Source organism: Hemiscyllium ocellatum, chromosome 11 (assembly GCF_020745735.1).
Source record: "Hemiscyllium ocellatum isolate sHemOce1 chromosome 11, sHemOce1.pat.X.cur, whole genome shotgun sequence".
Taxonomy (NCBI): Eukaryota; Metazoa; Chordata; class Chondrichthyes; order Orectolobiformes; family Hemiscylliidae; genus Hemiscyllium; species Hemiscyllium ocellatum.
The window spans coordinates 66178118-66204382 of record NC_083411.1 but is presented as its reverse complement, the minus strand read 5'-3'; the positions used below and the strand labels follow the sequence as shown (position 1 = coordinate 66204382).

General features: G+C 43.6%; 1 protein-coding gene across 1 annotated transcript in view; it reads right to left on the bottom strand.

Annotated features, from left to right (window-relative positions):
- The window catches only part of LOC132820047 (sodium- and chloride-dependent neutral and basic amino acid transporter B(0+)-like), a 117160-nt gene that overhangs the window by 64694 nt on the left and 26201 nt on the right, over positions 1-26265 (bottom strand). Inside the window, exons 10-12 of the mRNA XM_060831966.1 lie at positions 16077-16176; positions 10683-10792; positions 10418-10588 (exon numbers count right to left, since the gene is read on the bottom strand). Coding sequence (XP_060687949.1) covers positions 10418-10588; positions 10683-10792; positions 16077-16176 — 381 coding nt within the window. The remainder of the gene's footprint in view (positions 1-10417; positions 10589-10682; positions 10793-16076; positions 16177-26265) is intronic.

Genomic DNA, 26265 nt, shown 5'->3' with positions numbered 1-26265 from the left:
AACACTATGGGCAATTTAGCATGGCCAATTCACCTGACCTGCACATCTTTGGATTGTGGGAGGAAACCGGAGCACCCGGAGGAAACCCACGCAGACACGGGGAGAATGTGCAAACTCCTCACAGTCAGTCACCTGAGGTGGGAATTGAACCCGGGTTTCTGGCGCTGTGAGGCAGCAGTGCTAACCACTGTGCCACCGTGCCGCCTTGTATGTTGCTGTATAACAAAGCTGCTACTGTGTATAGCTGTGCAGGAGGATTTTCTCATGCTTATGTTGTCAAAATAGATGATTCACACCTTGTTTGCAAGTGTAATGAATGGGTCCCCCTTCTTTTAGATTGGATTAAATTCACTACGGTGTGGAAACAGGCCCTTCGGCCCAACAAGTCCACACTGACCCTCCAAAGAGAAACCCACCCAGACCCATTCCCCTACATTCACCCCTGACTAATGCACCTCACACTACTGGCAATTTAGCAAGGCCAATTCTCCTAACCTGCACATCTTTGGACTGTGAGAGGAAACCGGAGCACCCGGAGGAAACCCATGCAGACACAGGGAAAATGTGCAAACTCCACACAGACAGTTGCCCAAGGCAGGAATTGAACCCGGGTCCCTGGCGCCGTGAGGCAGCAATGCTAGCCACTGAACCACCGTGCTGCCCAGTAGACATTTCCCATTCTCTTCAGAGCTGCATGTGGGGTTAAAGACAATCCCAATCACTTTAATGTGTTCTACCAGATGAATCTCACTCTGTTGATTTTGTCTTGTCAAAAATTGCGATGCGTTTATCATCTTAAAGTTATACCTGAAGATACCTTCAAAGCTCACCGGAACCTGCACCACTGCTCATCATGTTAGAGATTGCTCATACTATCAAACCATCAAGGCAGGTTCACTGCCAACATATCCTTCCTGGCAGGGATTTGCAGGGCTCATTTTATCAAGTGTGGTCGAGGAAAAACACTTGGTCCTCCAACAAGCACAGGCCTTTGTCTTAACCAATGTGTCATTTATTACATGTTAGCAATAGGTACATATTCCACTGATATGGTAGACATTGTCACAGAGACTGTAAAGAGGATTTCAGTGGTAGGTTTTATTAATCAAGCTACTATTCTTCCACCCAAATCAGAATGATGATATTGATATGGCCATTCTTAATGCAATCCTCAGCATTAACCCTTTCTGCACCTTCTATGACTAATATCATTTTGAATCAGATTCCGCTGCATCAAATCTTCCCTCATCCTGTAGTTAATTGGTGGGAACCCAGGCAGTGCAGACTGTAAGTGGGGGCTGTGAGAGCAGGAGCTAATGTCCACAATGTACAGAGACTGGAATCCTGTGTATTATCACCAGGACGCAGGGAGGAACATGACTGAACACTCATGATGCAGGAACTTGAATGCTCAGTAATTCTCAGCAGCCCCATCCTGCCCCAAATTGATGCCCATGTTTACAGTGGGCACAGGAAACTTCAGCAAATCTTATCCCTGGGTCTTGGCTGAGGTGCTGACTGATCAAGGGAGCACTCAATGAAGTGACACTGATTGTACTCCAGAATGGCTGTGGAATTTCAGGACCAATGTTTACCAATTGAACAGGAATTTTCCTTTGCGTTGTTACTTCTCAGGAATGACCAGAAGGTGCACACAGTTTGGGTCTTCTGTAGAGTCAGGCTTCTTCCTGTATCTTTCCCCTCTGTGTTGTTCCAAGTAGGGACCCCCAATCAGGAGCTGATGTGCAAGCAGCAGATATTTTCTGTGAATGGAAATGTAAAATGTTTGATCATTTCTGTTGGATTTTCACCCACTGTTAAGTGGAAAAGAAATCTGGTTCCCAATCAGATTATTCCGACACCTGATAATTCACACTATAGCAAACAATATTTCATGACAAAGATTATACTTTCATCCAGACACTTCAATTGATCCTGTTGTGCACTGGCAGTGAGACACACTGAAAGAAATGGACTTTTCACAGACAATCAGTTTGATGCAATGACCTTAGTGCAATTCATTAAATGTTAAAGGTCAGAGACATGGTGAGATGAAGAGGTTTAGGGAGGCAATTCCAATGTTTAAGGTTAACCCTGCTGAATGCACAGTTACCAATGGGAGAGTGAGTGAAATGGTGAGTGTTGCAACAAATGTCAGAATTGTAGGAGTGCAGGTATTTTGATGGTTCACACAGTTGGAGGAGGGTACGAGAGAGAGGATTTGCTCAATGATACAGGGGTGAAAATTTTAAAAGTGTGATGTTGGATTAGCGTCTCATAGTGATCAACAAGGACAGGGCTGGCAGATGAACAAGGCCTGGTGTGGTTTAAGCCACAGTGCTATGGAGAAGCATGGATTCACTTAAGGTGGAAGACGGGAAACATGAGCACCAGTAGCCAGTCAATTAACCTACAAATTATAAAGACAATGACCAGGATTTTTCGGATAGCAAGGTTTCCTGTCCGACAACCCGAAGACTTGGTGGGGAATATATCCGTACAGGTTATGGCTGTGCCAGAGTCACTTCAAGCTGCTCAGAGCATCAAATGGTTGGATATGGGATTTTTATCCTCCATTTTGTGCATTTTCCTTGAACAAAACTGCCTGCCAATCTGACTGACCAGCAGTGCCACAGGGAGTAATGGTCACTGCTGGCACCAGAAGCAACCTCCAGAATCAAAGTGCTGGAGTTCCACAGGGGGAGCCAGTAGTGAGGTCACATGACAGGAAATGGGAGCGAAGGTCCAGGGAGAGTAGGGAGACTCAACAGCAAGGTCAGGAATGCAATGAATATCTGGATAGGCTGGGACTTTGAGCTGGTCTCATTGATAGAGTCAGCCATCTCCTTTTCTGAGCCTTCCTGTTCTCCCCTTACCACGCAAACCCACAATTGCAGGGGAATATTAACTGATGCTCTAGGCTTTGCGTACACCTTATAATGTTGTAGGCCGGACACAAGCATGGGATGGCAAACGAGGAGACTGTATGGGCCCTCCTGCCTACTAGTGCAGGACTGTAAGAACTTGCTGTTTACAACAACCTCAAAGACCAACCTCCTAACCATTGCATTAGGGGTTTAGTATCCTGTAATGATGTCACAGAGCAGCTTTTCATTGGGAAGAGATACCACAGTGTAAGCTGAATTAAGAAACGAAAAACAGAAATTCTTGGTGAATTGGGCAAAACCCGAAAACCGAACACTGTTTACATTAGAAATACTTGCAGAGAAGCAAATGATGTAGACTGACTAGCATTAATGATAAGGGTTACAGAATAGTTTATCAAATAATCCTTTAGATGTATTGTTGAGAAAAGACACATTTTGTCAAATCCTTTTGTCCTGCATTTATTGGGACATTTTGCAAGAATCCCAACCAATTCAAGGTGAAAAGTAAATTCTGTCATCTGAAAGGAGACTATTGATTGGTTGCTAAATGAATTCTGATTGGCAGAGATGTTGCCGTGGAGAATGCACCCACTAATGCTGATTGACAATTAACTGCCAGGTTTTGATTAGAGAATGTGGAATTTCACGCCATGGAGAGGAAGAGGCTGAGGGGGATTTCACTAAAGTTCACAAAATAATGAGAGGTCTGGGCAGAGCAAACAGGAACAATTAGCTCAATCTCATTAAATCTGTGCTGTTTAGACCTTGATGTTTTGATTGATTTGCAAAAGTAGCAAATAGAGTCATAGAGATGTACAGCACAGAAACAGACCCTTCAGTCCAATCGTCCATGCTGGTCAGATATCCCAACCTAATCTAGTCCCATTTGCCGGCATTTGGCCCATTTCCCTCAAAACCCTTCCTAATCATAGACACATCCAGATGCCTTTTAAATGTTGCAATTGTACCAGCCTCTGCCACTTCCTCTGGCAGCTCATTCAAAATACGGATTACCCTCCGCATGAAAAAGTTACCCCTTACATCCCTTTTAAATTTTTCCCCTCTCACCCTAAACCTGTGCTGTCTAGTTCTGGACTCTCCCACTCCAGGGAAAAGACCTTGTCTATTTACCCTATCCAAGCCCCTCATGATTTTATAAATCTCGAGAAGGTCACCCTTCAGCCTCCAACGCTCCAGGGAAAACAGCCCCAGCCTATTCAGCCTCTCCCTGAAACTCAATCCTCCAACCCTGGCAACATCATAGTAATTTTTTTCTGAACCCTTTCAAGTTTCACAACATCCTTCCAATAGGAGGGAAACCAGAATTGCATATGATATTCCAAAAGTGGCCTAACTAATGTCCTGGGCAGCCACAACATGGCCTCCCAACTCCTATTTCAATGCTGTGACCAATAAAGGAAAGCATTCAAGACACCTTCTTCACTATCCTATCTAATTGTGACTCCACGTCCAAGGAACTATGAACCTGTACCTCAAGGTCTCTTTGTTCAGCAAACCACACCCCCCCCCCCCCCCCCACTCCCCCACGACCTTCCCAACAAGTGTACAAGTCCTGCTCTGATTTGCCTTACCAAAACATAAATGACAAAATGCACCGATCCTTGTGGCACACCATTGGTCACAGGCCTCCAGTCTGAAAAGCAACTCTCCATCACCACCCTCTGTCTTCTACCTTTGAGCCAGTTCCGTATCCAAATAGCTAGTTCTCCCTGTATTCCACGAGATCTAACCTTGCTAATCAGTATTCCATGAGGAACCTTGTTGAACACATTATTGAAGTCCATATAGATCACGTCCACCGCTCTGCCCTCATCAATCTGCTTTGTTACTTCTTCAAAAAAACTCAATCAAGTTTGTGAGACATGATTTCCCACGCACAAAGCCATTATAATTATCCCTAATCAGTACTTGCCTTTCCAAATACATATAAATCCTGTCCCTCAGGATTCCCTCCAACAACTTGCCCACCACCGATGTCAGGCTCTCTGAAATATAGTTCCGTGGCTTGTCCTTACCACCTTTCTTAAATAGTGGCACCACGTTAGCCAACCTCCAGTCTTCCAGCACCTCACCTGTGACTATCGATGATACAAATATCTCAGCAATCATTTCTCTAGCTTCCCACAGAGTTCTTAGGTAGACTTGATTAGATCCTGGGAATTTATCCACTTTTATGCATTTCAAGACATCCAGTACCACCTCTTCTTCAATATGGACATTTTTCAAGATGTCACCATCTATTTCCCTACATTCTATATCTTCCATGTCCTTCTTCACAGTAAACACTGATGTAAAATACTTGTTTAGTATCTTCCCCATCTCCTGCAGCTCCACACACAGGCCTCCTTGCTGATCATTGAGGGGCTCTATTCTCTCCCTAGTTACACTTTTGTCCTCAATGTATTTATAAAATCCCTTTGGATTTTTCTTAAACCTATTTGCCATTGCTATCTCATGTCCCTTTTTGCCCTTCTGATTTCCCTCTTAAGTATACTCCTACTGCCTCTATACTCTAAGGATTCCTTCGAACTCTGCTGTCAATACCTGACATATGCTTTCTTCTTCTTCATAACCAAAACCTTAACATCTGTAGTCATCAACATTCCCTATACCTACCAACCTTTCTTTTCACCCTAACGGGAATATACTATTTCTGGATTCTCATTATCTCATTTCTGAAGACTTCCCATTTTCCAGCTGTACCTTTACCTGCAAACATCTGCCCGCGATCAGCTTTTGAAAGTTCTTGCCTAATACCATCAAAATTGGCCTTTCTCCAATTTCGAACTTCAACTTTTAGATTCAGTCTATTCTTTTCTATCACTATTTTAAAACGAATAGAATTATGGTCGCTGGCCCCAAAGTGCTCCCCCACTGACACCTCAGTCACCTGCCCTGCCTTATTTCCCAAGAGTAAGTCAAGTTTTGCACCTCTCTAGTCAGTACATCCACATACTGAATCAGAAGATTTTTTCAGCACACTTAACAAATTCCTCTCCATCAAAACCCTTGATACGATGGCAGTCCCAGTCTAAGTTAAAATCCCCTACCATACCAACTCTATTATTCTTACAGATAGCTGAGATCTCCTTACAAATTTGTTTCTTAATTTCCCACTGACTATTGGTGGGGTTTATAATACAATCCCAATAAGGTGATCATCCGTTTCTTATTTCTCAATTCCTCCCAAATAACGTCCCTGGATGTACTCCCAGGAATATCCTGCCTCAGTAGAGCAGTTATGCTATCCTTTATCAAAAATGCCACTCCCCCTCCTCTCTTGCCCCCCTTTCTATCCTTCCTATAGGATTTGTATCCTGGAACATTAAGCTGCCAATCCTGTCCATCTCTGAGCCACATCTCTGTAATTGCAATGACATCCCAGTCCGATATTCCTAACCATGCCTTCCCCGTTAGCTCTCTTGAATTGAAATAATTACAGTTTAATTTATCAGTCCAACCTGTAGTTGTTTTCTGCTTTGTTCTTGCCTGCTTTAACTAGTTACCTTTCCCAACCAATCTCAAATTGATCTTTTTCTTCACTATTTCCCTGGGTCCCACTATTCCCCACCCCCCCACCCCCACCCCCACCCCCCACCTTACTAGTTTAAATCCTCCTGAGCAGCTCGAGCAATTTTCCCTGCCAGTATATTCATCCCCTTCCAATTCAGGTGCAATCCATCCTTCTTGTGGAGGTCACTTCTACCCCAGAAGAGATTTCATTGATCCATTAATGTAAACCCTTCTCCCCTGCACTATCTCCTCAGCCACACATTCATCTGCTCTTTCCTTCTATTCATACCCTCATTAGCTTGTAGTACCAGGGTTATTCCACATATTGCTACCCTAGAGAACCTCCTCTTGAATTCCTGCCTAAGCTTCTATATTGTCCCTTTAGAATCTCATCCTTTTCCCTTCCTATATCATTAGTTCCAAAGTGTACAATGACCTCCTGCTGGTCCCTCTCCCCCTTGAGAACATTCGGCACTCTCTCCAACATATCCTTGATCCTGGCAACACACCATTCTGATTTTTCACTGTTGGCCCCAGAAGTGTCTGTCTATGCCTCTGACTAGAAAGTCCCCTCTCACAATTGATCTCTTGGAACCTGACGTACCCCTCATTACATTGAGAACCAGTCTCCGGACCAGAAATTTGGCTGTTCGTGCTACATTCCCCGGAAAGTCCATCACCCCCTACATTTTCCAAAACAGCATACTTGTGTGAGATGGGGACAGCCACAGAAGACTCCTGTACTACCTGCCTACCCATCCTAATTTTCCTGGAGTTAACCCATCTACCTGAATGTTTCTGCGGCTTTTCTCGCTTCCTATAACTGCCACCCGTCATATTCCCTAGCTCTTGTAAATTCCTTATTGCCTCTAACTGCTGGTCCAACCGAACCATGCGATCTGATAGGATTCACAATCAAAGACACTTCCTGCAGAAGTAACCATCAGTAACATGGAAATGCTCCCTAAACTCCCACATCTGATAGGAAGAGCACCTCACTCAACTAAAGGTCATCGTTGCTCCTTCACAATCTACAGACCCAGAAAATAGCACCATCTTTTTGCTCTTTAAAAAAACACTGCTCCATGCTAACTTAGTACCTATGGTTTATATTTTTAAAATTTAATCAACAGACCGATCTCAATAAAAGATATAATTAAGAAAGAATCCACTCTATTCACTACTGTAGATTTACAGCAAGATTACAAGTACAAACTATGCACATGTCTGTTCCTGTGCTGTGAGCTCACCCACACAGGTTCCTCTAAGGTCAGCTGTGAATTTCACTGTTTGTTAAATTTTCCTAAATGCACTCTAATGTCCAGAGATACATGAACTCAAACAGCAAAAGCAGTGATAGTGCAGATTCACTGCTGTGTCAGACAGCAGGGTCAGTCTTTCTCTGACCCTGTGGTCACTGCCTTTGTCTGTCATCCTCCTTTTAAAAGTGCCATTGTTTTGATCTTTTATTGCAGAATCATTCGGTGTACTAGAGACAGCGCTGGATAATCACTGAAATGGGAATAATGTCCAGGGTTATGGGAAAAAGCCGGGGGAATAATACTAAGGCCTTCTGCGCATTCAGAGGGCTGGTACAGGCATGATGGGCTGAATGGCTTCTTTCTGCACCATAACAACTCAGATTCTGTGAACTTTGTGTAGTTGAGACAGACAAATCATAACCTTGGTCTTATATAGAACAGTACGGTACAGACACTAATCCTTCAGTCCACAATATTGTACCGAACATGATGCAAAATTAAACTATTTTCTTCTGCCTGCCATTGGTTCACATCCCTTCATTCCTTGCATATTCATGTCTTTAATTAAAAGTTCCTAAATGCCTTTATCATATCTGCCTCCACCCCCACCCCGGCAGCCTGTTCCAGACTCCTGACACTCTTTGTGTAAAAAAACTTGCCCCTCACATCTCCTTTGAACTTTTGCCCTCTCACCTTAAATGCTTCTCTTAGTATTTTTGAACTGTGGGGGGGAAAAAGATTCTGACTGTCAACCCTATCTATCCATCTCATAATTTTGTAGGCTTCTATCAGCCGCTCCAGAGAAAACAACCTGAGTTTTTCTAGCCTCTCCTTAGAGCTCATACCCTCTAATCCAAGCCTCATCCTGGTAAACCTCTTCTACACCCTCTCCAAAGCCTCCACATCCTTCTTGTAATGTGGCGACTAGAATTAAACGCAATAGTCGTCATGCAGCCTAAGCAAAGTCTTATAAAGCTGTAACATGACCTCCTGATTCTTGTACTCAGTTCCCTGAGCAATAACGGCAAGTACGCCATAAACTTTCTTTATCACCCTACTTGTGACGATTTGTTTTGATCTGTATTTGATGCTGAAATGAGCTTCTGACAACATTTTCATAACACCACTAAAACCATATATTTTTGCCTGCATAATCTGATTCGATTCCTCTGTAGTTACAGAAATCCTCTGTTGCAAAAATCCACACCCATGCAGTCATGCCATTGGCACTTGGCTATTCAAATAGCAAATCGAGAGTTTGATGTTGGAAAAGCACAGCAGGTCAGGCAGCATCCAAGGAGCAGGAGAATCGACATTTTTGGCTAAAGCCCTTCATCACGGCTTTAGCCCGAAACATTAATTCTCTGCTCCTTGGATGCTGCCTGACCAGCTGTGCTTTTCCAGCACCACACTCTTGACTCTGACCTCCAGCATCTGCAGTCCTCACTTTCTCCTATTCAAGTAACAACTCAGCTGACCTCCCAAATCCGACCCTCTGTGAACTTAATAATTCAAATCTGTGCTCTTAATTACATCAAGTCCTGATCATCGATCATTCCTTTCTCACTAATTCATATTGGCTCCTGCTTAAGTAAGTACTCAAGTTTAACATTCTCCTGCTTGTTTCCAAATCTTTCCATGGTCTTGGCTCACCCTTTCCTGGAAATCTCTGTGACATGTGTGGTTGTCTAAATCAAGCATTTTGAACCCTTGCTGTTTAAATAGTTTGACCATTAGTAGATGGCCCCTCAGTTGCTGAATTACGGGACTTTGGAATTCCTTCCTCAAAACTCACTGTCTCCCTGCCTTTTCTCTCATTGAAAGCATGAAGAAACAAAATGTGAGATTGATCTTGACAAACCTGTACTGAAACCAGGAAATGTTCCACGTGGACTTTATTCGAAAACTACTGAATCCCACCACCTAATGCCACTACTTGTTATTACAACCAGACAAACGTAAAGATCTGCAATGCAGAAGACACCATTCTGAAACTGAGAGATAGTTTTGAAACAGTCCAAACTCCAACTTTGTAAGGTGCATAAATAGTGTATGAATTGATTGAGAATTTAATGAAATCAACCTAACAATCTGTGATCCATGACTGAAATACAAAATATAGAGTTTAGTGGACCTTTTGTTTATATTTGTTAAATTAAGGTGACCTGCATTTTCCAAGGTATTGCAACACACTGATATGTTCATATTTGTGATGTGTTCCAATAGTGCAATTCTTTTATTATTTTAAAACCTATCTTTGATTTAATTGCATAAATGTGATAAATTATGTTTTTTTGTAACATTGAAATAACCATAGTCCTATCAGATCACAGGGCTGCTCTCTCAACAGAGAGCGAGGTGATTGATGGTGGTTTAACCTGAGGATCAAGGGGAGAGTTCCAGAAGGAGAGTTCATCACAGTAACCTCAGCTGGTACAGGGATTGGCATCACTCAGCATCACCAACTCACCCATCCAACCAACTGAGCTAACCGATCCACTTTCTTTTAGTTGTATATTCAAACATTCACAGATACTACTTCCAGTCCACTCCAGCTTTAGTGCCTGAACCAAGATGGTATCACGGTGGACTGAACTGAGCATAAGTGAAAGGACAACAAAAAGACATTTTGACTTTGAAACAATATGCTTTGCATTGCATCTATCATGATCCAAAACCTAATTTTATGTTCTCTGTTCCTTAATCTTTAAAAGATTTCAAAGCGTCCCTCACCTGCCACAAGGTGGGGCCCTCAGCTTGGACAACTCTCACCACAGCCATGATGGGGATCCACATAATACAGAAGATGGTCATACACCAGCCCAGTGCTCCTGACCAGACAGGGTATTCAACAGATCCATATCTTAGTGGGGCAAATGTTGTCAAGGACCAGATTAAGACTGCCTGAATGTGGATAAGATACAAAACTAAATCAGAAACAGAATGAGAGATTGGGTATTTTCAGTTTAAATCAAAATAATGTGTAACAGCTTCTTACCACCAGCAAACACGGAGAGATCAGAATCCAACACATTCTCCACCACAGCCAGAAGAGCCAAGTCCTTTCCCCAATCATCATCTCAATGTCCTTGATGAATCTGTTTGTCCCTGTGAACAACAAGGAAGAAGAGAGACACCATCACTCACTCTGTCCTGTCTTTAGGGCAGCTTGTTTACTGTTGAAGTTCATCTTGTACAGGGTGGCACTGATGAACAGGTTAACCCAGAGAAGGGATTGCTCCAGATTTCAAACAGGATAAGGAAATTGATTCTTGTCACCAACTGATTGATCTTTCTCTCCCATTTTGGGAACAAGGGTCTGTCCATCCCAGCACAAATTGGAAACATAAGCTTTTCCTGGAATGAGTTCTTCTTGGGCGATGAAGGTAACTTGGAATTTGAAACACAAACAGATCAATCATGACCGTATTGATGGTGGAGCAGGCTTGAGGGGCTGAATGGGTCTATTTCTGCTAAGGACTTGTAAAATATGAAAGTGAAGAGTTCATAACAAACCCTAAATATAGAAACATGTGAACAACAGCAAAAATAGGCTAATTTTCTCTAATCTTATTACAAATCACTTGTTAGGGATACGATTAATACTGATAGAAACCAATGAAGGGTAAAGAGTGGGGTGTTTCCAATGTAAAGAACAGGGGTATAAGTGTAATTAATTAAAACTTATAAAATACACCATTGAGTTAAATGCAATAGAGATGACCACTTAGGTGATATGTTGCAACTGTAGCATGTGGGTGCTGCTGGATTCCTAAAGAAATCCAGTTATATTGGATCAGCTCAAACATTTGATATAGTACCACACATGAGGCTCCTTAATAACCTGAGAGCCCATTGTGCTGGGTGTACAGTATGACCATGGATAGTGAATTGGTGAGCTGATAGAAGATCGACAGCAGTATCTTGTCGGGATCTGGATGATGTGAGCTTGGCAAGGTTTATTCGAGAATTGGATGAGAACTGTAGCAATTCTGATGTCGGGAAGACCATTTTTTTTTATTCTTTCAGTAAGCAATGAGCTGAATCTGTCACTCAGCAGTGATGAGTTCCTAATTAATGGGATTATTCCCTATTAAGCAGCAAGCTAATGGTACAACACGCCTAACTAATATTCAGCTTCCTATCTTAAACTCACCTAACAAGCTCAACATTGAGAAAACTTGACCTGGAGATTAGAGTGGGGATCTCGTGAATTCAGCTTGTTACCTGCTCCAAATGACCTAAATATTAGGCACTGAGGTCTCAGAGAATACTCCAAGGATGCCAGCCACATACACTTTACATTCATGGTATTGGATCTGATATGTGCCAGTCTCTAATATCTTGCTGGGCCATCTCAGAAAATTTCTACACTTCAGTACTGCACCACAGTCTGCCCCAGTGACTATCATTGTAATGCCTCGGCCAGCACACCCAAGAGCATGAACCCAGGCTGCATCTCCAGGCTGGTCACTTGCTGACCCAATTCTCACTCATTCTGAGCTGGCCTGGATGCTCACAACACCTCTCCCTTGCCTTGCCTTTTGCCTTTGTGTGTTTGCTACCTCAGCCAGGGATATTATTCCAGTCGCTCCTTGCCATTTAGTGCAGACACAAAGGAAGGAATCTTGTTGTGGTTGTCAACAGGACTCTGTCAAATCAAGGAGGGTGTAATGGGGTGCTGGCACAGTAAGTCATGGGCAGTCTCTGATACCAATTCCATGTGCTTAGACATGGGCAACCAGCTGCTCAGGGTGGTCAACATTAGTGTTTACTCCACGTAAGGGGTTAGGAACTGAATGAAGGTCAGCCCACCACCTGGCTTGAGTCTTTCTGCTCTACTGTGGGCTGCTTACTTCCTGAAATGAGACAGAGGCAGGTATTAATGGAGATGAAAGGACGTGTCCCAATTGTTACTGTAGGTGCAGCTGGGAGGTATCCTGAGTGAACAAGCAGTGCAGAGGGACTGCAGGATTAATGGTGTCTGGGATTGGGGTAGGTGTGAGTGAGCGGAGGGGGACAGATTGCAAGCTGTAGTGAGATTGGTAGGGCATGAGACTCAGTGGAAGGTGGGTATAGCAAGAGAGTTACGGTGAGGGTGAGATAACAAACATGGTAGCACTTACTAGCAAAGTGGAGAAGATCATTGACTTCCTTCTTTCACTGCTGGGTATTCCTCCAGATGGCTGAGATTGCACTGATCCAGGTGGCAACCTCGGACCAGGTTGTCATGTCATGCCCTGATCTTACCAATCCAGGGGTAAGAAGAAATCCCACCTCAACACCACACTATGCAGTAGAACCTTTAGATCCCTACCCATCAGGCAGGACACTCCTTCCCCCTGCCTGCCTGCTATGTCTGGGATCAATATAAGTAACACTGTAGGGCTGTTCTAGACTGACAGTGTTTGTATGGATACTTAACGGGCTTTTAATGAAGTTGTAACCACAACATATGGAGCTGCCAGTGTTGGCCTGGGTGGACAAGGTCAGAAGTCACATGGCACCACATTATAGTCCAAAAGGTTTATTTGAAATCAAATGCTTTCGGAGCACTGCCCCTTCGTCAGGTGAAGTAAAGAGAAGCACACAGACACAGAGTTTATAATCAGAGAGATCAAAATATCATACAAGTGGTGTGAGTGGAGTGTTGACAGACTGAATAATAGGTCTCTGCAGGTGATCAAGAGTGTCAGATGGTGTGAATAAAGTGTCAACAGCTGAATAGCAGGTGAAGGGATGATCTATAATCTGATTCATTAAGGAAGAGAGATAATTACAAAATATTAAAAATAAGGTAGTTCTGGAGACAAACCAAATGACTGGAATAACATGGTAGGTATAAGAGTCACACGCCGAGGGTCTAACCAAAGTAACAAGTACTAATCCAAAACTGTACACATTAAATAAGGTAGAGAGATCATAATAAGTTATCAAGGTGATGGTGTCAAAACTGGACAGTAAGGAAGATCTTACAGGTACAGAACAGTGTAATGGGGTCACATGTAGTACGACTTGTAACCAAGATCGTGGTTGAGGCCATCTTCATGGCTACAGAACTCAGCTATTGGTTTCAGCTCAGTAATTCTGTGCTATTGTGGTCCTCAAGATACAAAACAACACAGAATTATTGTGAGGTAGCAGTGCTAACCACTGGGCCACTGTGCCACCCAAAGTGGGGACATTTTCAGGATGGCAACCTGTAACTGTATCACAGAGATTAGAGCTAGGGCCTCGATTATGACTGGAATGAAGAAAGTAAATATACAATCACCAAGTTTCCAGATCACAAAAATAGGTGGGAGGGCATTTGGTGAGGATGACACAAAGATTCTATTGAGAGATACAACAGGTTATGTGAAAGAACAAAAACTAGCCAGGTAGAATATAAAGTGGAAAAATGTGAGTAATACACTTTGGCGGGAGGAATAGAGGAGTTGAATATTATTTGACTGAAAAGACTGCAGAAAGCTGCAGCACAGAAGGATTTGGGGTTCCTTGTGCATAAATCTGAAAAGCCTGGCCTTTAAATTTTATGGGTATGAGGGAAGGAAAATGGATAGTTGGCCTTTATTTCAAAGCAAACAGAATACAAAAATAGGTAAGCTTTGTTATAAATGTTCAAGGCACTAGTGAGACCATGGCTGGAATATTCGGAACAGTTTCTATTCCTCCATGGGATGAGGATGCCACTGGCTCAGTAGAATTTATCGTCCATCCCAGAGAGCAGTTAAGAGTCAACCATACTGCTATGTGTCCAGAGTCACATGTTGTCCAGACCAGGTAAGGATAGCAGTTTCTTTCCCTGAAGGACATTAGCAAACCAGAGGGGTTTTTTCAATCATTGACATTGATTCAAGGTCATAATTGGACTCTTAATTCTAGATTTTTATTGAATTCAATAAAACGGGGCAGCACAGTGATTCAGTGGTGAGCAATGTTGCCTCACAGCACCACGGACCTGGGTTCAAATCCAGCCTCAGGTGGCTGTCTGTGTGGATTTTGCACATTCTCCCCATGTCTGTATGGGTTTCCTCCAGGTGCTCCAGTTTCCTCCCACAGTCCAAAGTTATGCAGCTTGGTTGGACTGGCCGTGCTAATTTCCTCTATAATGTCCACGGATGTGCAGGCTAGGCTGGTTAGGCATGGGAAATGCATGATTACGGGGATAGGGTAGGGGTCTGGGTCTGGGTAGGATGCTCATCAAAGAGTTGGTGTGCACTCGTTGGGCCAAATGGCCCGCTTCCACATTGCAGAGATTTTATGATTCAAATTGCACCATTTGCCATGATGGGATTCGAGCCTGGATCCCTAAGGCAGTACCTGGGTTAACAATCCAGCGATTATATCATCAGGTCATCATCTCCCCCTCAAAAAAAAATATTGGCTTTGGAGGCAGTCCAAAGAAGGTTCATGAGATTAATTTCGGATATGGAGAGATTTTCTTTTCAGGAGTGTTCGAGTAGTTTGGGCTTGAGCTCTTTTGAATTTCGTGGAATAAGAGGCGATCTATTTTGAAAAGTATATGATTGTTAACGATTGTGCTTGATCAGATATCGGAATAGAGGCTGTTTTCACTTATGCTAGAGTCTGGGACCAGAAGGCATCTCCTGAGAACCAAGAGGTTACATATTTAAGACAGAGATGAGGAAGACTTTTTGCTCTTAGAGTGCAGTGGTATTCTTTTTACCACAGAGTGCTGTTGAGGCTAGGTATATAAGTCTATTCATGTAAGATAGATTGTAAATCAGTAAAGGAATCAAACATTGTGGGGAAATGGTAGGAAAGTGGAGTGAAGGATAGTCAAATCAGCCATGACCTCATTGAATGGTGGCGCAAAATCAGTGGGGTGAATGGCCTACTTCAACTCCTCTGTCTTATGGTCTCATTGTCTTAAGTACTTATATTGCTATAAAACTCATACTTACACAGTCTGGGCTCTGTGCTGCCTCACTACATACAACAAACACACAGTAACTGCAAGCTGGCTGCTAATATTATCACTGCTACTGAAGGTCAGTCAGGAACCTTTGTACATCACATATTTGTGAAGCAATCTAACAGCAGAAAGATAAACTCCCTATGTGATCTTGGATTTGTGCAATAATACAAGTATCAGCAATTAACAAGACAATGACTGTAGTAAAATTGGCTGAAATCCAGCAAAAACAAGTGGATCCTGAGTGAAGGATGCAAAAAATGATGTTGTGTGTTTCATGCTGGTTTCTGGAACCAATTAGGTTTCATTGTCAGGAAGAGCAAGTGAATTCTGATACACGTCTGCCAGCATCTGATTCATTTGGTCTGATTTTATTAAAGAAACCTTAATTTTCACAAAGTACTTTAAATTTAATATGTTTATTTGTTTCGGTCTCTTTTATGATTGACTGACCATAGATCCAGCTGAGACCGATGAGTTGCAGGAGAGCTGTTATAACGAGAATCCAGTCCGTAACGTAATGATCCATTAAATTTAGCCAGTAAATCCCAGCCTAAAATTAAATGGAAAATTCAAAAATGTTACACAGGAAAATGATCGTACTCTTACTTTCAAATTCAGACTTTGATGAGATTTGAAAAATGTATACATGTAAGTGCTTATAATAAAAGCACAATTCTAACTAAAGCAAATTCAGAAGTCACAATGTCAGGTTATATTCCAACAGATTTATTTGAAATCACAAGCTTCTTCATCAGATGATGAAGGAGCAGTGCTCTGAAAGCTTCTGATTTCAAATAAACCTGTTGGATTATAGCCTGACATCGTATGACTTCTGAAATTGTCCACTCCAGTCCAACATTGTCACTTCCACATCATAACTAAAGCAAAATACTACAGATGCTGGAAATCTGAAACAAACACAGAAATTCCTGGAAAAAATCAGCAGGTCTGGCAGTATCTGTGGAGAAAGAAACTAACATATTGATTCCAGTCTGGTACAACTCATCTTCAGAACTGTTCCAACACAATTCTAACTCGATGCTCAATATTCCCTCATTCATTTGTGTGTGGGATTCAATTATGTTGCTGTTCCCTCTTCTCCATTCTCACCTGAAAGTCATTTTTGAAATGGGGAGATCAGAATTTACCTGCAGTGTTCCAAATGTGATCTCACGTGATCAAATAAGTGAAGAGGTTACCTCAGAGTCCAATTGGACCTTGATCAGCTGGGCCAATGGGCTGAGGAGTGACAGATGGGGTTTAATTTAGATAAATGTGAGGTGCTGCATTTTCGAAAAGTAAGTTAGGGCAGAATTTATACACTTAATGTTAAGGTCCTGGGGAGCGTTGTTGAACAAAGAGACCTTGGGGCGCAGTTTCATGCAGAAGGTGGTGTGTGTATGGAAGTTTTGGAGGCTGGTATAATTACAACATTTAAAAGGCTTTTGGATGGATATATAAATAGGAATAGTCTAGAGTGATATGGGCCCAATGCTGGCAAATAAGACTACATTAATTTAGGATATCTGATACCATGGATGAAGGATCTGTTTCTGTGCTGTACATCTCTGACTTTATGACCCTATGGGCGGCATGGTGGCTCAGTAGTTAGCACTACTGCCTCACAGCGCCAGAGACCCAGGTTCAATTCCCGCCTCAGGCAACTGTCTGTGTGGAGTTTGCACATTCTCCCTGTGTCTGCGTGAGCACTCTCCGGGTGTTCTGGTTTCCTCCCACACTCCAAAAATGTGCAGGTTAGGTGAGTTGGCCATGCTAAATTGTCTGTAGTGTTAGGTGTAGGGGAATGGGTCTGGGTGGGTTGCTCTTCGGAGGGTTGGTGTGGACTTGTTGGGCCGAAGGGCCTGTTTCCACATTGTAAGTAATCTAATCTAATCTAAATACATCCTAGATTTAGACATCATGACCCCTCATGTACATCTTAACTCTTTGCCTCCAGTTTTAACTGCCTGGGAACATTGCATTAATGGGATTTGTGAAATTACCAACTCTCCCCACTCAGTATCTGAACTACATTCCCATTCAACACAAATATCTGAATAAGGGAACATGGCTCAGGAGTAGGCCATCCTGTCCCTGGGGCTTACTCCACCATTTAATAAGGTTAAAATCACACACCAGGTTATGATCCAACAGGTTTATTTGGAAGCACTAGCTTTCTGACCGCCGCTCCTTCATCAGGTGGTTATGGAGTATAAGATCGTATGACATAGAATTCAAAGCAAACTTTTGAAAGCTAGTGCTTCCAAAAGAACCTGTTGGACTATAACCTGGTGATATGTGATTTTCAACTTTGTACATCCTAGTCCAACACTGGCACCTCCACATAATTTAATAAGGTTACCGCTGTTATGAATTGCTTTGAATATATTTGCGTCCTTCTTTCCATAATACAAGCAATACTGTATACAGACTCTCACATTATGGAACCATCAGTGCACTGTATAACTGAAGCTTAACATCTCTACTTTTGTATCCACTCAGCCTTGCAGCAAATGATAAAGTTATATTAGCTTTCCCAAATATATAGGTGAGGACTGCAAATGCTGGAGATCAAAGTTGAAGAGTGCGGTGCTGGAAAAACACAGCCAGTCAGGCAGCATCTGAGGAGCAGGAGAGTTGATGTTTTGGGCATAAGCCCTTCATCAGGAATGAGGCTTGTGGGCCAAGGGGGCTGAGAGATAAATGGGAGAGGGATGAGGCTGGGGGGAGGATAGCTGAGAATGCACTAGGTAATATATCTCCCTCCCCACCCCTATCCATGGTCCATAAAGACCATTCCTTCTGCAACTCCCTTGTTCAGTCCATGCCCCCACCAACCCACCCTCCTATCCTGGCACCTTCCCCTGCCACCAAAAGAATTGCAAAACTCCACCCACGCCTCCCCACTTACCTCCGTCCAAGGCCCCAAAGGAGCCTTCCACATCTGTCAGAGATTTATCTGCACTTCCACACACATCATCTACTATGTCTGTTGCTCCCAATGTGGTCTCCTCTACATCGGGGAGACAGAACTCCAGTTTGCAGAACGTTTCAGAGGGCATCTCCAGGACACACGCTCAAACAATCCCATTGCCCCATTGCCGAACACTTTAACTCCCCATTCACTAAGGACATGCAAGGCCTGGGCCTCCTCCACCGCCAAACCCTAACCACCCGATGCCTGGAGGAAGAATGCCTCATCTTCCACATTGGGACCCTCCAACCACATAGGATCAATGTGGATTTCACCAGTTTCCTCATTTTCCCTCCCCCCACCTTATCCCAGATGCAACTTTCCAACTGGACACCACCCTCTTGACCTGTCCTACCTGTCCATCTTCCTTCCCACCTATCTACTCCATCCTCCTCTCTGACCTATCGCCTTCACCCCCAACTTCATCTACCTATCGCATTCTCAGCTACCTTACCCCCAGCCCACTCCTTCTCTCATTTATCTGTCAGCCCTCTTGGGCCACCAGCCTCACTCCTGATGAAGGTCTCATACCCAAAACATTGATTTTCCTGCTCGTTGGATTCTGCCTGATCTGCTGTGCTTTTCCAGCAGCACACTCTTCGTTTTTCCTAAATATATTGGAGGGTTGTTTTTCAGACTGGAGGCCTGTGACCAGTGGAGTGCCACAAGGATTGCTGCTGGGTCCTCTACTTTTTGTCATTTATATAAATGATTTGGATGTGAGCGTAAGAGGTACAGTTAGTAAATTTGCAGATGACACCAAAATTGGAGGTGTAGTGGACAGCGAAGAAGGTTACCTCAGATTACAACAGGATCTTGATCAGATGGGCCAATGGGCTGAGAAGTGACAGATGGAGTTTAATTCAGATAAATGCGAGGTGCTGCATTTTGGGAAAGCAAATCTTAGGACTTATATGCTTAATGGTAAGGGCGGAGGGAGTGTTACTGAACAAAGAGACCTTGGAGTGGAATCGCTGGTAGATAGGATCGTGAAGAAGGCATTTGGTATGCTTTCCTTTATTGGTTAGAGTATTGAGTACAGGAGTTAGAAGGTCATGATGCGGCTGTACAGGACATTGGTTAGACCACTGTTGAAATATTGTGTGCAATTCTAGTCTCCTTCCTATTGGAAAGATTAGATTAGATTATTTACAGTGTGGAAACAAGCCCTTCGGCCCAACAAGTCCACACCGATCCGCCGAAGCGCAACCCACTCAGACCCATTCCCCTACATTTACCCCTTCATCTAACACTATGGGCAATTTAACTTGGCCAATTCACCTAACTTGCACATTTTTGGATTGTGGGAGGAAACCGGCGCACCCGGAGGAAACCCACACAGACACGGGGAGAATGTGCAAACTCCACACAGAGAGTCACCTGAGGCGGGAATTGAACCCGGGTCTCTGGCGCTGTGAGGCAGCAGTGCTAACCACTGTGCCATCGTTGTGAAATATGAAAGGGTTCAGAAAAGATTTACAAGGATGTTGCCAGGGTTGGAGGATTTGAGCTATAGGGAGAGGTTGAACAGGCTGGGGCTGTTTTCCTTGGCACGTCGGAGGCTGAGGGGTGATCTTATAGAGGTGTACAAAATTATGAGGGGCATAGATAGGATAAATAGACAAAGTTCCCTGGGGTCAGGGAGTCCAGAACTGGAGGGCCTAGGTTTAGGGTGAGAGGGGAAAGATATAATAGAGACCTAAGGGGCAACTTTTTTCCACACAGAGGGTAGTACGTGTATGGAATGAGCTACCAGAGGAAGTGGTGGAGGCTGGTACAATTGCAACATTCAGAAGGCAATTGGATGGGTATATGAAAGGAAGGGTTTGGAGGGATATGGGCTGGGTGCTGGCAGGTTGGACTAGATTGGGTTGGGATATCTGGTCAGCATGGACAGATTGGACTAAAGGGTCTGTTTCCATGCTATACATCTCTATGACTCTATATGCTGCATCTGCACAGTAACTTTTGATTGTCACGCATCCTTCTGTCTCTCAGAGTTCTGCAATCTCTAATCATTTTGATATGATGTTTTATTTTTTATTCTTCCTGCTAAAAGGGAAACACTTCATGTTTTCCTACATTATACTCCATTTGCTACATCTTTGCCCACCGACTTAAACCATCTTTCTCTTTTTATAGCCCCCTTATGTCTTCCTTGAAAATTACTTTCCAATTTTATGTCATCAGCAACTTTGGTAGCTGTGTCTTCTACTGCTTCATCTATGTCATTGATGTAAATTGTAAATCATTCAAATGCCAGAATTGACCCTGAGGCACGCCACTTGTTACATCATGAGAACCTGAAAAAAAAACACATTTGTGCTGACTCTCTGTTTACTATTAGCCAGCTAATTTTCTGTCCATGTCAATATGCTAACCCCTGTACCATGAGCTCCTATGTTCTACAATAAATATTAATGTGACACTTTATCAAATGCCTCTGGAAATATAAGAAAAAGTACATCCACCATTTCCCCATTATCCAAACACTCATATTATTTCTGACATAATTCTAACAAATTGGTGAAATATGTTCTCTCCCTTCACAAGACCGTACTGGCTCTATTTGACTACTTCAAAACCTACATTGTCATGCCACAAATTCCTTAATAATAATTGCTAACATTTTACTTATGATAGATAGTAAGTTAACTGCTCTGTATTTCTTTCTTTTTGAATAAAAGATTTATATTTTCTAACCCAGTCATAGAGTCAAAAGGTGTGGTGCTGGAAAAGCACAGCTGGTCAGGCAGCATCCAAGGAGCAGGAGACAATAGACAATAGGTGCAGGAGTAGGCCATTCAGCCCTTCGAGCCTGCACCGCCATTCAATATGATCATGGCTGATCATTCCTAATCAGTATCCGCTTCCTGCCTTATCTCCATAACCCTTGATTCCACTATCTTTGAGAGCTCTATCCAACTCTTTCTTAAATGAATCCAGAGACTGGGCCTCCACTGCCCTCTTGGGTAGAGCATTCCACACAGCCACCACTCTCTGGGTGAAGAAGTTTCTCCTCATCTCTGTCCTAAATGGTCTACCCCGTATTTTTAAGCTGTGTCCTCTGGTTCGGCACTCACCCATCAGCGGAAACATGTTTCCTGCTGCCAGAGTGTCCAATCCTTTCATAATCTTATACGTCTCAATCATATCCCCTCTCAGTCTTCTAAACTCAAGGGTATACAAGCCCAGTCGCTTCAGTCTTTCAGTGTAAGGTAATCCCTCCATTCCAGGAATTGACCTTGTGAACCTACGCTGCACTCCCTCAATAGCCAGAATGTCTTTCCTCAAATTTGGCGACCAGAACTGCACACAGTACTCCAGGTGTGGTCTCACCAGGGCCCTGTACAGCTGCAGAAGCACCTCTTTGCTTCTGTACTCAATCCCTCTTGTTATGAAGGCCAGCATGCTATTAGCTTTCTTCACTACCTGCTGTACCTGCATGCTTGCCTTCATTGACTGGTGTACAAGAACACCCAGATCTCTCTGTACTGCCCCTTTACCTAAATTAATTCCATTGAGGTAGTAATCTGCCTTCCTGTTCTTGCCACCAAAGTGGATAACCATACATTTATCCACATTAAACTGCATCTGCCATGCATCTGCCCACTCACCTAACTTGTCCAGGTCACCCTGTAATCTCCTAACATCCTCATCACATTTCACCCTGCCACCCAGCTTTGTATCATCAGCAAATTTGCTAATGTTATCGCTGATGCCATCTTCTATATCATTAACATATATTGTAAAAAGCTGCGGTCCCACACGGATCCTTGCGGTACCCCACTGGTCACTGCCTGCCATTCCGAAATGGAGCCGTTTATCACTACCCTTTGTTTCCTATCAGCCAACCAATTTTCAATCCAATCTAGTACTTTGCCCCAATACCATGCGCCCTAAGTTTACTCACTAACCTCCTATGTGGAACTTTATCAAAAGCTTTCTGAAAGTCCAGGTACATTACATCTACTGGATCTCCCTTATCCATCTTCAGAGTTACATCCTCAAAAAACTCCAGAAGATTAGTCAAGCACGATTTCCCCTTCATAAATCCATGCTGACTCTGTCCTATCCTGTTACTACTATCCAGATGTGCCGTAATCTCATCCTTTATAATAGACTCCAGCATCTTTCCCACCACTGAGGTCAGACTAACTGGTCTATAATTTCCTGCTTTCTCTCTCCCACCTTTCTTAAAAAGTGGTATAACATTAGCCAGTCTCCAATCCTCAGGTACCGATCCCGAATCTATCGAATTCTGGAAAATAATCACCAACGCATCCACGATTTCCCGAGCCACCTCCTTCAGTACCCTGGGATGTAGACCATCAGGCCCCGGGGACTTATCAACCTTCAGACCTAACAGTCTCTCCAACACCAAATCCTGGCAAATACAGATTCCCTTAAGTTCAGGTCCTTCGGTCACTGCTACCTCAGGGTCTTCCCCAGTCTTGTGTCTTCCCCAGTGAACACAGATCTGAAGTACCCATTTAATTCTTCTGCCATTTCTTTGTTCCCTGTAATATATTCCCCTGTTTCTGTCTTCAAGGGCCCAATTTTAGTCCTAACCATTTTTTTGCCTTGCACATACTTGAAAAAGCTTTTACTATCCTCCTTTATATTATTGGCCAGTTTACCTTCGTATCTCATTTTTCCTCTGCGTATTTCCTTCTTAGTAATCCTCTGTTGTTCTTTAAAAGCTTCCCAGTCCTCTGTTTTCCCACTTATCTTTGCTATGTTATACTTTTTCTCTTTTAACTTTATATGTTTCTTAACTTCCCTCGTCAGCCACGGCCACCCATGCCTCCTCCTGGGATCTTTCTTCCTTTTAGGAATGAACTGATCCTGCAACTTCTGCATTATACACAGAAATATCTGCCATTGTTCCACCACGGTCATCCCTGCTAAGGTATTGCACCATTGAACTTTGGCCAGCTCTTCCCTCATAGCTCCATAGTTCCCTTTATTCAACAGAAGTACTGTCACTTCCGACTGTACCCTCTCCCTCTCAAATTGCAGATTGAAACTTAATGTATTATGGTCACTACTTCCCAATGGCTCCTTCACTTCGAGGTCTCTGACCAATTCTGGTTAATTACACAATACTAGATCCAGAATTGCCTTCTCCCTGGTCGGCTCAAGCACCAGCTGCTCTAAGAATCCATCTCTGAAGCACTCCATAAAGTCTCTTTCTTGAGGTCCAATACCATCCTGATTCTCCCAGTCTACCTGCATGTTAACATTCCCCATAACAACTGTAGTAACATCTTTACCACAGGTCAATTTCAGCTCCTGATTCAACTTACATCCGACATCCAGACTACTGTTTGGGGGCCTGTAGATGACTCCCAAGAGGGTCGTTTTACCCTTAGTATTTCGCAGCTCTATCCACACTGACTCTACATCCCTGACTCTAGGTCCCCCCGCGCAAGGGACTGAATATCGTCCCTTTCCAACAAGGCCACTCCACCCCCTCTGCCCGTCAGTCTGTCCTTACGATAGCACGTGTAGCCTTGAATATTCATTTCCCAGGCCCTGTCCACTTGAAGCCACGTCTCAGTTATCCCCACAATATCGTATCTGCCAATTTCCAAAAGAGCCTCAAGCTCATCCATCTTATTTCTAATGCTTCGTGCGTTCATATACAGCATTTTTAATTTGTTACTGCTCTCACCCTTCCCATCAACCCCTATTCCACTCAACCTTACAGCATGATCCCTTTTTGAATTTTCTGCCTCATTGATACAGTTGTCTTTCTTGACTTCTCTTGTTCTAACTTTTCCTTCAACTTCCTTTTTGTACATCCAGTTTGTCCCCTCCCCCCCGCTACTTAGTTTAAATGTAGCGGTGTTGCAGTAGAAAACCTGCCTGCCAGAATGCTGATCCCTAACCTGTTAAGGTGCAAACCGTCTCTCTTGTAGAATTTATGTTTGCCACAAAATGTACCCCAGTGATTCAAGAACTTAAATCCTTGCTTCCTGCACCAGTTCCCCAACCACACATTCAAGTCCATTATCTCCCTGTTTCTGGCCTCACCAGCCCGAGGAACTGGAAGCAAACCAGAGATAACCACCTTGGACGTCCTGCTTTTCAGCCTTCTTCCTCGTTCTCCAAAGTCCCGCTGTAGTATGTGCCTCCTCTTCTTCCCGACATCATTTGTGCCGACATGTACCACCACCTCTGGCTCTTCACCCTCGTCCTTGAGGATTTCCTGCACTCTGTCCGCGATGTCTTTCACCCTGGCACCAGGAAGACAACACACCATCTTTAAATCCCGTCTGCTGCCACAAAAACCCCGGTCAGTTCCTCTCACGATGGAGTCCCCTATTACCACGGCTCTATGCGATGTCCGACTCTTCCGCTCTGCCTCTGCGCCAACTTTTGATTGACAGACCTGGCCGCCTCGCGGACTGGCAGTGTCATCAGTCTCCACTGTTTCCAACAGCTTCAACTTGTTCCTGACAGGTACTTCTCCCGGGGTCTCTTGCACCTGTCTCCTCTCTGCCTTCCTCATCGTCTGCTCTCTTCTGCTCTCTTCTGGCATGATTGGTGTAATGACCTCGCTGAAGGTCTTGTCCAGAAAGATCTCATTCCCTCGGATGAGCCTAAGGTCCTCGAGTTCTTTCATCAGCGCTGCAATATGCTCGGTCAATAGCTGAATGTGCACACACTTTCCGCACATGTACGAGTCAGACACACCAGAGTCGTTGACCTCCCACATCAAGCACATAGCGCACTGAACCAGCTGGGCAGTCATGTCTTCACCCTCTTCAACTGTGGCGTAATCACTTCACTCAACCTCCTTTTCAAAGACTCCTGAGCTGAAGCCTCACTCTTCGATTAAAAACTTCCTTAGACCCTTGTTTTGTAGCAAGCCTGTGGACTCTTAATTTAGGTTCTTAACACACCCACTCTAATAGCAAATCACTTACCTTCCCGACCGACTTTGCGCTCCGCCTGAACTTCCGCCCAGCTCCCGCCGCTCTCTGCTGCGAAAAGAGAGAGTTGACGTTTTGAGCACAAGCTCTTCATTTCTGATTAAGGGCTTAAGCTCAAAACATCGACTCTACTGCTCCTCAGATGCTGTCTGACCAGTCGTGCTTTTCCAGCGCCACACTTTTTGACTCTAATCTCCAGCATCTGAAGTCCTCACTTTCTCATGTCGGCCCGACCAAGTAATAATTGAAGTTTCCTTCCGTAAAGGACATTAGTGAACCAAAGGGGTGTTTCTAACAATCAACAATGGATTCATTTGAATTCATTAGACTCTTAATTCCAGAGTCTATTGAATTCAAATTATACCATCTGCCGTGGCAGGGTTCAAACCTGGATTCCCAAAACATTCCCTGGATCTCTGGATTAACAGTCTACCGATAATACCAGTAGGCCATTGTCTCCCCTAAGGCTAGGCTAAGCTAAGCATGTTTGCAGACAATGAGGGAGAAAATTCTGATGCCGATGATCATGACATGATGCTGAGTTGCAGCATCTAACATCAAGGCAACTGAGTTACCAGTCAAGAGCAACTGAAAATAACACACTTCTCTTCAAATCGGTATACAATCACCAGGTCAGAATGAGTTGTCAAACCTCCAAAACGATTTATTGATGGTTGGATTATCAATCTTCTTAATTCACATTTTTATTGTTTGTTGGTAACCT